The sequence below is a fragment of the Pundamilia nyererei genome, unplaced genomic scaffold (assembly GCF_000239375.1).
Source record: "Pundamilia nyererei isolate P.nyererei 1_Seehausen unplaced genomic scaffold, PunNye1.0 scaffold00056, whole genome shotgun sequence".
In the NCBI taxonomy this organism is placed as follows: domain Eukaryota; kingdom Metazoa; phylum Chordata; class Actinopteri; order Cichliformes; family Cichlidae; genus Pundamilia; species Pundamilia nyererei.
The window spans coordinates 2,601,368-2,615,400 of record NW_005187457.1 but is presented as its reverse complement, the minus strand read 5'-3'; the positions used below and the strand labels follow the sequence as shown (position 1 = coordinate 2,615,400).

Here is a 14,033-nt window from a genome sequence, read left to right as displayed (position 1 = left end):
ATGCACTCCAGTAGTAACAGATGCACCACACGGTCCCCTACAGTAGGCGGGGATAACAGCTGCACTATGACTGCACAATATGACTAATAACGCTTCTGTCTGAACAGTTGAAATTGTTGTACTACAGTATGTTTTGTCTGTTGTAGTTCTGTTTTTAATAAGTTCATCTCCTCTTAACTGCTTGCCCCTCCAACCTCCAATTACACCCACTGATGCCTGCTCTTCTGCCTTATATAATCCCTCTGTTGTGCCACTGCAATCTCATTCAGCACTCAGTGTAAGATCTATGGTGTATGCAGGCTCTGTGGGCATGTGTGTGTGTGTGTGTGTGTCGCACACAGTGCAAGGCACATGCGCTGGATGAGCATGTGTGTTTGTGTATGTGTGTGGTATGTTAAGCCTGGCAGAGGGGCATTAAGCCAACTGGCTGACATCACTTACCAAGAACACCCAGCACTGCCCACCCAGCGAGCAGAGACAGAGAAGTGCGCACGTGTACTGTGGTGTGTGTATTTGTAACAGACAGTGAAGCTTCATCTGAAGATGATGGGAACTGTAAGGACACAAACAGAGAGCTTGGGAAAGTGAGACTAATCTACTTGGGTTATGTATATTTTCTATTTTTAGAACAGACTGAAATTGGCATGAGCACATAGCCACAGAGGCATTCACAGCGCTCTTAGATTAAAGTGAATCCATCGCCAAATGACATTTAATGAGAGCATCTTATGTGATGCAGACATTGTTATCGGTGTCCATGGCTGCATTAACCTAAATGTGCTCTTGTGCGTTCGCAAAATTATAGACACGCATGCACAAAACATGAAAAACGGACAACACAGGTGCAATCCATTAGCAACACTAACACAAAACAACAAGTTCACCTCGGTAAAAGCGAAATTGTCATCAACCCCCCAAGGTAATGTGAACAATAATACATAATTATTGTTTGCAGAATAGTTTGGGTAACAAACGGGGTTGTTTTTATTTTTTGCTTCATTTTGTTTTGAAGCCAAAATTTGATAAATACTGTATTAACATGCAATTTTATTATCTCGGAATTAAGCGATTGATTTTAGCAGCATAATGTGTGCAAACAAAGAAATCTGCACTCTTTCTAACGGCCATTACACCTCCGATTGTAGCGCCGCGGCTTCTCAGTCAGATCCTCTCCTCACTCGTCACGTCCGGTGTCAAAACACCAAGGTGTCGACAGCCAAATTGCTCGGCCCGAGGCTTTGAGCCAGGATTTCGCTAACCCGTAAGTGACTTCACAGTGGCTACATCCATCTTTTATATATATTAGTTTTGGCACAGACTGAGTAAATTTAATAATATTCCATGAAAGTATTTTCTTTGTGAATGGAAAGGCAACTTTGCTTCTAAGATACTGGCTTGATTTAATATGCAAACTGACCTCTACTGGAAGTAAACTGAACAGGAATGAATTAACAGACTGGAGCAAGTTTAATTTAATTAAACACTTAGTTGCATCTGCAAACTTTTACTTTTCTACAAATCTGAAGTCTTTTTTTATCCTTTCGAAAAGAAAGCAAAATCTTAATTCTTTGACTTGTGTGCAATTTTTCTTTTTTCCTTAAAGTGAAGCTTTTCACCCATACAGCTGAGGAGAATAAAATCTGCGAAGCCTTAAAATGTTTTCAATTCCCAGTGTAGCCAAACATAAAAAGAAGAAGACAAAAACAGAGAGAGAGGGAGAGAGGAAATACTTGTATACTCATGTTGAGTCTACATCTCACTCACTCCATTATCACTCCTTCATTTTCTGCTTGCTTTTCGGCTCATTATGTCAGTTCAGCAGGCGGGTTACTTTAGATAAATGAGGTAGCAGTGTAATTCTTGTTTATCTGATCGAACTGTAACATCCCACTCTTCTGAACACACTTCATATCTAGCATCCATCTCCTGCTAATAACATACGGACTGCACTGTCATCATCGGGGCACAAACAGACAAAAAGCATTCCTGCATTTCTCTCAATGAAATGCTCTCCCTCTGTCTGCTTCTTTCTTCCCTCGCTCTTGTGTTTCCCTCCTCCTTTCCACTCTTCCATTCTTCAGGGAGTGTTTGCTCTTTCGTTCCCCCACTCTGGCCGCCCTCCCTCCCTCCACCCTCATGGTGCTGAGAGAGTGTCAGACAACAGTGCCAGACTCTCTCTCTCTCTCTTCCCCTCTATCTCCTCTATGCATTCTGCAAAGAACGCTGGCAGACTTTAAAATGAGCTTTAGGAAGTGGGTCTAATCCAAGGTGATTTATCTAAATGGGACATTCATGTGTGTGTGTGTGTGTGTAATGCTGTACAGCATGTTTGTATTCATACAGTCTGTGTGTAGCTTACAGGCATGCTTTTACTCGAGCATGGTGTAAGTGTGTGCATGTGTGTGTGTGTGTGTGTGTGTGTGAAAAAGCCTTAACAAAAGCATTGTTCACCGATGTCTCTCGGGCGAGCTTGTCTCTTTCATCTGCCCGCCCACGCACACGCACTTGGACACACACACATACCGCCAATGTTAAAACATTTATTAGCACGCTGTGCTAACCCACATCGGAGGTTATGTTAGCAGACGCTGACTTTCTGTTGAGTCCTGTCAGCGGGTGACGACTAAATCAGTCACAGCCGACATCCAGTTTCATTGCAGCTTCTCTTGCAGCCAGTTTCATCAGAGAAAGAGAGTCACAACAACAGCCGGATAACTGACCTTGAATTTCAGGGGTTTCTATCCTTAAACACATGTGTACAGTATGTTCTGCAACAGAGACTCGCTCGGTCTTTATGAATACTCCTATCTTGTTTGTTTACTTCGCTCCAGACAGTTCAGACAGGTTTAAGATTCTTAAAACGGACTCAATCCTTCCCTACATCTGGCCATGCTTAAATCCCTGCCTGGCCAACTCCCACTCGTGGATGGTGGGGCAACATTTAGCTTAGCACGGTCCGATCCCTTTTCGGGTTCTGCCCTGTGCCTTCCTCCTATCACACATCACTTTTATTTTTTTTACTTCCAACTGATTCTTGTCATTTCTCTTTTCCTCCATCATCCTCGTGTAGAAAAATCTGCACTTTCTTCCTTTTCTGGGTTTCTCTCCGTCCCTCTCTCTTCAGCAGTGTCCTTGCTCTGTTTTTTCCCCTCCCTCTCTCTCTCTCTGCCAATGCCCTTGTGGCCTCTTTCTCATATTTCTCTTTCATCTCAGTTTTATTCACCCCTTTTTCTATCTATCTCACTGTCCCCATCTCTCTCTCATTGCTTCTATACGCCCTCCTTCCTTTTCTCTACATCCTCCACCGCCCCCCTTTCCTAAGCAGTCTGTGACTGTAATGTTGCTGAAGAGAACACAGTGTGTCATCCTGAATCAGACAGATGAGCTGGGAGTGGAGTAAGAGGCTGAGAGCACTGCATTAATCCACACACACACACACACTAACACACACATAGTCCCTGCCTGAGGGGCTGAACGGACAATGCACACAGATATATACTTGCACACACACATGCACACAAACTAAGACAGAGAAACCATGCACAAACACATCCTCACAATGCTCCAGAAAATGACTGCATGAGACAAAACATGAGCAAAAGCATGAAAAGCCTGATACACACCATGATTCTAAAAGAAACCCCATTAATGTAAGCTTTCTAGGTAATAAATTATGTAAGAAATGAAATACCAATAGTATTAAATGTTACTTATTTACTACTGTGACCAACCAGTGGGTTTTTTCTACCTCAGTTTTCTTTTAATCGTTTTAAATTGGAAAATTGAGTAGCATGATGTTTCTAAGTTTTGATGTGCCAACTAATCCTTAAAATGCAAACTTCTGCAGTAAAAGCTTTTCAAAAAGTTGCCATAAAACAGCAGGAGGTGTAATGCTAGCCTACAGCCACTAGAGGAGGCTTAGCTTCGTTTTGAAGTTATCTGTTGATACTGTCAGACTTGTTGATCAGTTTCACAAAAAGCAGGTGTGTAACATCAAACAAGGCCTATTGAGGATATAATATGAGTAACCACGTCTTTCACTGTTGCATTATTGTCCACAAAAGCTTAGCATGCACTAAAGCAGTAAGCTATAATCACTGGTCACGTTATTCTTAGTTACTCCTTGCTCGTACTGGGTTTGACCCTATTTTGCCTTTAAAACGATCTCAGCTCTTTGTGGCACGGATTCAACAAGATGATGTAAACACTCCTCAGATTTTTGGTACTTATTGACATGATATCATCACACAGCTGCTGTCAGCTGCACATCCACGATGGGAATCTCCTGTTTCACCACATCCCAAAGGTGCTCTACTGGATTGCGATCTGGTTACTGAGGAGGACATTTGAGCGCAGTGAACTCACTGTCATGTTCAAGAAACTGGTTTTGTTTGAGCTTTTTGACAGTAATCCTGCTGGAAGCAGCAATCAGAAGATGGTTACACTTCCCTTTTGGTAATAAAGGCACGGATTTGATCAGTTAGAGTACTCAGCTAAGCTGTGGCACTTAAATGATCCTCAGTTGGTACCAACAGGGACACGGTTAGCTAAAATAAAAAATCACCACATCGTTACACCACCAGCGGCAGACTAAACTGTTGATACAAGGCAGCATGGAGCCACGCTTTCATGTTGTTTACACTAATTCTGACCCTACCATTCAAAGAAATCAAGACCTTCTGTTGTCCAGTTTTGGTGAGCCCATGCAAAGTGTACCCTCAGATGCTTTTCTGCATACCTTAGATGTAACAAGCAGTTATTTGAGTTACTGTTGCCGTATTGTCAGCTCGAAACGCTCATTCTCAACACGGCTTTTTGAGCTGCCACTCACTGGATATTTTCTCTTTTTCAAACCAGTCTCTGTAAACTCCGACACGACTATAAAGCCACATTCAAAGCCACATAAATCAACTTTCTTCCTCATTCTGATGCTCCGTTTGAACGTCAGCAGAACATCTTGACGAGGTCTACATGCTTTAAATGCATCAAGTTGCTGCCGTGTGATTGGCTGATTAGATATCTGCATTAAGAATCGCCTGTGTAAAATTTGTAGTGACTACAGTATTTGCCATGTTCAGTCTAATTTTTAGGCTTCTTGAATTATGAAACGAATGCTTTGGCTTCGAATCCCGAGTCTCCACTTGCTGTTTGACACTGAATTTGTTAAAATCATCGCTTTATGTTTCAACGGTAGCTTGAAATGATGACAGCGCTATTGTTCGCAGTCCCCTCGTACAGGAAGGGAAAACACAATTATAAAATATATAATTTCATACCAAGCGCTTCATCCTGCGATTGTTTTTTATCATGAAACGTAATGCAACAATATTTTGTCTCTTGCCAGCAGCATGGCTCTTCATTAACCCTAGACCCCTGCAGCTCCACTGTACCTCACTTACACACACACAGACACAAACGCAGTGATGGAGAGGCCACCTAATGTGATTCCCAACTGCGAGCTGTCACCCTCCAGTAGACATGTCTTTTTTAAACTCTATATTAAAGGGGCTGGGCAGTCCACCCCTCTGTAAGAGTTTTGTCTTGTGTTTGACAGTAGAGATGAGAGGAGAGCTGCAGCAAAGGCAATTCTCTGTGCAGAAAAAAAAAGGCTTCTGAAGGCATTAACTCCTACAAAGAAAAGAAAATGGAGAAGACGAGGGCAAAACTGACTTAGAACTGTCTGTAAAACTTTCAGCCATAAAATCATCATCAAGGAGTTTTTTCCAATCTTAGGCCCACAAGCATCCCACTCTCTTACCCTCATGTTGCCTAGAGCCATGAAGGAAGGAGAGAGAGGAGAGGTTAAAACAAGAGGTTCAACCGTAGGTGACTTTGGAAGTTTTATGACGCAAGAAAACAACTTTATCACTCCTTTCCTTTCAAATTCCTCTGAGCCTCGCGCCCTTTCATCTGTTCTTTGCGAGATCCAACCTCAGGCCACGTTGGGCGAACGCAGCTCTTCAGGTGGAAGTCTCGCTTGCGCACCGTGCGAGCATGTGACCGACATGTCTACGCCCGCTGATTAACCAGGGCTACAATGTAACCTTATTTAAAAATACACAGTGGAATTCCAGGAGAGCAGTGAAATCTGAGAGCCATGAATTATAAATGCAACTGCCGGATAAGAGCAAGACTCCCACAGACACTTAATGTGCACGTCTTGATGTTTGTCTGTGTGTGCGCATGTGTGTGTGTGCACGTTGCCAGTGAGCCGGCCCAGTAGCTTAGCCAACATAAAACATATATCCCATCCAAAGAGCTACAGAGACTCGCTCTGCCAAACATAGAAATATACTACATCCAAACCTGGCTGTGTTATTTTACTGCGGCAACACGCCACAAACAGGAGCAATTTGAGGGGGTTATGGCATCATCTCTTGAAGCGTGAAATGTGTAAAACGTACCCGTTGCCAACTATAGAATTAAAGTGGTAAATGTGTGGAAAAAGCATCTCCCCAAAAGTTTAATGCCATAAGGAGAGAGCTAGCAGCACAGTGAGACTTGCACCTTCTGTGTACACACACACACTACAGCTACTTTCTAACTTCAGTTTATTTTTCGTGTTGATTTGTTTGTGCCTCATTCTCTCAAATAGTTTAATGAACACGGGGCATTTCCAGTCTATTGCTATTAGTCAATTAGTATTTCTCAGCACTATTACCTCCATTTAGCAATTATCATTAGCCTAAAGATGATTAATACAAAGAAATGTGATTTGTAAAACCTGCAATTCTCAACCACACTGTGATTAAACTGAATAAAAGAATTCGTGTTTACAAGAATAAAGGAGTTATTTGTGGTTTTCCACATAAAAAAACTGTCCTTCAAATGTAATTTCGTACACCAGCTGTAACGTGGTTGTACTGGCAGCTCAGTTAACACCTGTTTTCAACATGTCCCAAAGCAAAAATCATAACACCGGTTCATTTGTGATAAATGCACAAATGCTGCAGTGCTGAGAAGTTACCAGAGGAATGGCTGATCAAGCAACGCCACCACATGCTGGGTAAAGACATTATAGCAGGCAAAAAAAGTAATGTAAATACATTTTATAGACCACCACTAGAAAAATTTATATGTGCAAGATGTTTGATACGAGGTATGCCCCCCTGGATGTGATACAAGCAGTCACCCATCTGCGCATGAACTTCTCAAGTATCCGCATCTGCTGTTGAGGAATTGCTCTGCATTCCTCAGTGAGTGCCGCCTGTAGCTGTACGTTGCATCGTTGCTGCCTCTGATGAACATGTCAGCCCAGCATGTCCCAGGCATGCTCAATAAGATACATATCAGGACTGAAGTCTGGCTACGCAAGCTATTTTGGTACTTTGTGGGTGGGCGCTGTCCTGCTGAAACGACCGCAGAGCAAGATGCTGCTCCGAAAATGGGACAAGTGCAGGTAGAGCCAAGAACAATCAGATCAGAGATGGCGCTCCCACGGACATGCGAGCACGCAGCAACAGCCCGACCTGGGTTGACTCAATCGTGGCATGATGGCGTGTTGTGCAAACACTATTATTTTCATCTTTTTTGTGGTGTGAGACTATTGGCTTGAGAATGCAGTAAACGGAAACATTTCTGATGTGGTTCGTTCGTGTTCAGGAAACAAATTACCGACTGACTGATTCTAAAACCAAATCAACGGGAACCAAAAAGTACTCACAGAATATTTTTGAGGTTTACTAAAATGGTTTACTAGGAAAGCAATTTAAAATAAAGACTGAAGCGTATTTCAACTTGCATGTCTTTTTTTAACCAGTATACTTTTTTTAACCGCTCTAAAGTGACTGCCTGTATGAAACAAGCAGCAGGCTTTCTGATGCCAAAGAGACACCCAGACCTCCCACCTTTAGGCACAAAGTATATGTTTCTTAACTGTCATGTCATCTCGAATGTAAAGCTTTTACAGTTTACAAGAACTTACACGCGCTCCAGTTATGTGTAACTACCTTCCTACTTTCCAACCCCTCACCCTGGTATTTAAAGAGCTTAAAACTGATGAATAGTAAAGGCAGGAGCAGTGCAGCATGGTGCGCAGAGCCCCAGCCTGTGGAAACAGGCCTCAGTGTGGATGACAGGCCTAACGAGCTAAATATAGCCTTCTGGGTTATCTCCTCTGTGGGCGCAGCGAGTCCGTTGTTGCTTCACATTATTTACGTGTCTGTGCGTGCACCCTCTCTCTCCTTCTCCATCTCTCTCGCCCTCTCATTTCACGCCCCCCCCAACCACACACACAAACACATCGCTATCTCTTTCTCTCGCACTCTGTGTTGCATACTCTTTTTCTCTCTCTCCCTTTCTGTCCATTTCATCCCTTCGCAGCATCTTTTTCCTCAGTCTCCATCTTTCCGTCCCCTGGTATCCCTCTTTCTCATTTCTTCTCTCTCATTCCTTTTCAGCTTTTTTTCACACTCTTTCTCTCTCGTCTCTCTCCCTCTCCTCTTTTATTCTCTTTATCTCTGCCTCCTTTTGTATCCCTTCCTCCCTCAGCAGCTCCCTGTTTTTTTTTTCTGTCTGACACTCTCTGAGCCTTTTTTTCTCTCAAGCTATCTTTCCCTTTGAGCCTCTCTTTCTTCTCTCTCTCATTTTCTCTCCCTCTTTCCCTCCCTCTCATTTCTGAGCCATGCCTATGAAGTAGCATTACACTGCGTTAGCCATCCACTACAATACAGTGAGCCCTTGTTCAAATATTATAGCCTGCGGTGCTAACGCTCTGCTATGCTAACCTATATGGGTATGTCATCAGCATCTGCAGCTCCCTGACCTCCTGCAAAAGGCAGCCGTTAAAGCCCCGTGTTTAAACACACAGCAGCGGATACTGTGTGTCATTCCTCCTCCATCCACAGCGGTCACAGAGGTTGTGACATATGATATGCACAAGTTCGATTAAATCCCGCTGACTATTGAAAGACATGGAAATGTATCTGTTCTGGCATGCCGCTGCCCCTATTGTATAAGAAAGGGTGGTGAAGATTTACACTGGGGAAGACGGATGTTTATCTAAGCTTTTTCTTCCCCACAGTAAATGTGTGAAGCTAAAATGGGGAGTGCCTGAATTGCTCAAGTTGTCCACATTGTACCGCACCATATTTATGTGCGCATGCATCTTCTTGATTTTTATAATGAGAAGCACATTAAAAACTTTATAATGAGGTCAGTTTGACAACCTTTCATCTTTAATGCACATGCTTTTGTGTTGTTTGGAATCCTCAATCAGCATTTCGTCATCCAGTTGCTTGAATTTATTGATATGCAGTATGCCATTAATTTAAAGTTTTATAGTGTTTATGCAGCTGCCAGAAAATGCAATAACTTTAAAATGTAATGAAAAGGCTCCCGTATTGGGAGTAAGTGACAAATCATGGAAATACAATTAAGTGAAATCAGAAATTCTGTTATAACTCAATTGTAAATCAGAATAAGTGAATAATAAATAACTTTAATATGAGCTTGCATACCTTTTGCTGAACAGCCACTTAGATTGCAAGCAGCACAGCGGATTTCTGTTCCAGTCGTTTTAAAGATGTCATTATAACCTGAGTGAGCGACCTGAGCAACATGCAAATCTGCTGGTGAAACACTCAGTCTTCTTCTCGTGAAACTAAAATATTTGTTAGACAAAAGAATTGTACAATCAGCGTGTTATCTCAAGACATTTTCACACATGAACTCAAGCCAATTTTGAGATAATGAGGTTGGCTATTTTCCACAGTTGTTCTTTCTCACAGCAGGATATAGCCTGCTTCAGACGCGCTGGCACAACTGGAAGTATTCTGTGTCATTTGGCAGCAGCCTGGATGGTGCGTGCAGGAGGGGAACACTGTACTACTATCTGTGTTATTTGCACATCGGTACAAAATGACATCACGCAGACTCTGGCTCACAGGTTGACTGGCTTACGTCTGATCCAACAGCACGAGACAGTTGTGCTCTCACGTATCGCCCAGAAATGTTCAGGGTTGCAGTGCATGCGTTAAAACAGTTTCAGTGACTTCAATCACACAATTGTCCAAACATGCTATATTAGCTGAAAGAACTATTAGGAGACACTGGACTGGGTCACAGCAGTAGGCCACCCAAGTGCAGTGAGCTGAACAATGGCGCATTTTCTTCTCCTTTTACTTTCATTTCCAGTTTGCAGACTAGTTTTCATCTTCCATGCACTCTACAGGTTGTTTCGTTGTGCTTACGACCAAAGCACTTGCATGGAGGTTTTTAGTCTTTTTAGTCTGCCCCAGGGCAGCTGTGGCTACAACTGTAGCTTGCCTCCACCAGTGTGTGAATGTGTGGATGACTGGGTGTGTAAAGCGCTTTGGGGTCCCTAGGGGGGACTAGTAAAAGCGCTATACAAATACAGGCCATTTACCATTTATATGTAGCGCAGTCTCTGCGACTAATTTAACCTAGCGACAGCTAGCAACCCCTAACAACACCTCTCCAGCTGGTCAGGAATTACACTATTTCCTTAGCGACCAGAGGCTGTCAGGCCTTACCAAACTACTGTACGTAATAAGAATAGCAACTGCTAGAGAGTGTTCTTATGCTCTTTTATTTTTAAAAAAAAGGAATTTTGTTTTATTTGGAGAAATGCATGTGTTACAGCATTTGGCATGCACTTGTATCAGGTCCTCGTAAGGACAGAGGAACAAGGTCGTGTGCAAGTATGGATGAATGAACGAGTACCCTGTACATCCTGTGTGTGGGTGGGTGTCTGTGTGGGTGTGGGTGTGTGTTTATCTGCTGATCTCCTGCCTGTCTGTGGCCATCTACATCCATCTGTCTGTCTGCCAGTTTGCCTGTTTAGTGCTCTCTCTCTCTCTACCTTTCTCTCTCTTTTGTCAGTCTATCTGCCAGTCTGCTTCTCTTCTCTCTCTCTCCCTCTTTATGTCTCTCCATCTGTGTGTCTATCTAGCTTACGGCCCTGATCCTGCCTGCTCTCCCAGGTTTATGAAATGCGAGCAGCTTAGCAGATGGTGCATATCGTATTCTGGTCGGCTCTGTGTGGGTTTTGTACCACAGACGAAGGCTTACGATACATGTGAGCCTTTAGTCGCGCAGACACACCGACACGAGGAGCTCAGGCTGTTAGCACACGGGAGAAAACAGAGAAAAAGAAGAGCCAAAGAAAAAGACAATATAAAAGGTCTGAATGAGGAATAAAATATGGCGAGAGATACGGAGGCAGGTATGAGAGAGCGAGATAAACGGCGTGTGAGAAAAACTCTCGATAGCAAAGACTCTATTGTGCAAATGTGCAAGCGTGTTCTGCTGTTATTGATATTTAAGATACTTCCCTCGATATATACCATCTATTTGATTTTAACCCAGCAGACTCCTCTCAGAGAGCCGAGAGCCCTGGTCAGACTAGTCAATTAACATATAGCTTTGGTAAAGATGTGACTGGACTCACCATGATGTAGTGCCTCTGCATCTCAGTCTTCTCACTGGCCAGCTTCTCACACTCCAGCTTCAGGCTGCACGAGGGTGAGAAAAAGCACAAACACATGAATGAAATGGTTTACTTGAATCCAGTGAAATAATTTACACAGGACTCAGGACATAGTTTAGGTTGCTATGCCATACATGCCAAAAAAATACTATTTAAGGTCTAAGGTCTGCTTAAAGTAGCACAGAAAATGTTCACCTTTATAGCAGCAACAGCCAGAAGGGCGTCTCTCATTCTTGTTCACCACAGAAACACCACGTGTGTGGGAAGGTGTCCGATTCTGTGCTACCAAGTGCAACGTTTTTTCAATTCTGCTTAAACTGCACATTTGCTCTGCATTTTTATTATTGTTATTGTTTCTAGACGTGACAGATATTTAGAGTGCGTGGTTTTAAAACGAATCAACAGTGATTAAACGAAGAAAGTTCCAGTGGGTCATTATTATGAAAGTCGTTAGTGATGCTCTTTGATTTTGTAGATATGTGTGTGTTTTGCACAGATCCACCACACCCTGCAGTGAATTACTGTTAATGTATCACAGCAGGCTGTTCAACCTGCCCGCTGAGGTGTGAGAAAGAGGCTTTTATTTTTTAACCTAACTCTTTATCTCTATTAGCTGAGGTCATTTCAGGTCAACCAGCCGTGATAAGCTGATCAGTCACCTCCAGCAGTTAAAAATAAAAGACCTGAATTACCTAACTTTCTTTTTTTATGTTGGAAACTCAGTTATACTGTTGAAAAAAAAATGCAGTATTTTAAAATTAGATGTGATATATTTATTTCTTATTAATATCATGTTAAGGTTGATACGGACAGACACAATGATAGCATATTTCTCCCCAAATTAGTGTAAACGGATGCCTATTAGACTGAAACTTATGTAGAGACAGCTAAAGAGAAAGAATTTGCTCTGACAGGCATCCCATATTTCCTTATAAAGATTAAAGGACACATGTGCAGCCATTCTATCTTTATTATTTGAACTGAATTACAATTTGTTGTTTCTATATTAAGACTAGAAGAGCGTTACTGGTTTCAAGCTTCTTCAGGAAGCTTGTTTCGTTTCCCAACAATATTTACGTTTTTAAATAAATTTGTGTATCTGCACGCATGCACAAATGGATTTGTGTTATGTGTTTTGGGTACCTGTGATACTGAGCCTGGAGGAATTGGAATTCCTCCTTGATTCGGTCCAGAGTTTCCAGGACTGTGAACTTGAAAGACTGGCCAGGTTGCAAGGGGACCTGCACAGGGGCGAAAACAGAACAAAGAGTGGTTGAAAAACAGATAGAGAGGTGTGAATGTGTGTGTGCCTGTTCGAGAGCAGACTGTAAGCACTGCTGTAAATGTGCATGTGAACCTGCATACTGGAGTGTGTGCGAGAAACTGTAAGTGTGTTTGTGTGTTTTTGTGTGTGAGGGAGCAATGCACGAGGAGGAAAAAAAGCCAAGATGAAAGTGAGAGGGAAGGTCACTTCCCCTTCCCACACATCATAAAAGCCTTGTCCTCTCTCTCTCTGTTCTCCACCTCCTCTAATGACTCTGCCTCCTTCTCTCCACTGCCCCCCTATCCTTTCTTCCTCTCCTCTCGCTCTCCCTCGCTTCCACATTAGCATCCTCTTCACTCTGGCAGGCTGCTAATGTATTCCAGCCTACAAAGAGCTGAGAAGGGAGGAAACATCAAATGAATAACTTATAGGGAATCACGGCATCGTCTCTCACCTGCTAAAAGCCAAAGAAGGCCCAACAAAACAAGCATCTCCCAAGGGTCCCCCACCACCAGCCCTCCATGCCTGTCTAAAACGCTTTCGACAGCAGCCCTGCTTCTCCATAGTCTTCGCAAAGTTTGAGAAACGAGGCCAGTGTTGATGTTTTTCGATGCAGAAGTTGTTTTGTTTGGGGATGGGGCTGGAGTACGCGGAAGAGCACGAGCGTGTTTTTAATGACACTGTCAATCCTCGGAGGACATTTTTATGTAAGAAGACACCAGTTTTTTTTCCATTCTTCTCCTACTTCCTCCGAATTTAGACTGATTAATTTTTCTGTATTATGACGCTCACTGCGAGCCTAGCAGCAGGCACCTGGCAGTCTGCTAGGCTCGCACTTCTTATGACCTGTCAGAGTGCAGTCTCACCACTATCCCCTTTAAATTCCTTTGACAAGGACAACTCATCTGCTTCCAGGCTGCAAATAATCCCCGCTGTGACCATGAGCCCCCCCACCAAAGCCAAGAGCATGGCAGTTGAGGACAGAAGCCAGATTCCTGTAGTGTTTGGAGACTAAAGGGGAATTTATGCTTCTGTGTTGTATCTATGCTGCACAAAAACCCAAAAGCCTGTGTTGTAACCCGATGTGCGTCTTGCTATAAAAGTAACAGCACGTCACGTCGTTGCAGCCTGCAGCCACAATTTTTCCCAATCAACTGTAGGAAAACGGATCAACTTGAAGAGAAGCGCCAAGTAGCATTTTGTCAGGGAGACTGCAGAGCAACACAGGCGCGCAGAAGTGTAAACTGAGCTAAAGTCTTCCGCTGTCCTACAGGTGCATAACTCAATGCCAACATCTTTTCTGCCTGTATCACAACTATC

The 14,033-nt window shown here is 43.0% G+C and overlaps 1 protein-coding gene across 2 annotated transcripts in view; it reads right to left on the bottom strand.

Annotated features, from left to right (window-relative positions):
* tle2b (TLE family member 2, transcriptional corepressor b) overlaps positions 1-14,033 on the bottom strand; it is a 73,101-nt gene that overhangs the window by 48,562 nt on the left and 10,506 nt on the right. For both annotated transcript variants that reach the window (XM_005734083.1, XM_013911120.1), the window contains exons 2-3: positions 12,593-12,690; positions 11,411-11,474 (exon numbers count right to left, since the gene is read on the bottom strand). In XM_005734083.1, the coding sequence (XP_005734140.1) occupies positions 11,411-11,474; positions 12,593-12,690 (162 nt within the window). The remainder of the gene's footprint in view (positions 1-11,410; positions 11,475-12,592; positions 12,691-14,033) is intronic.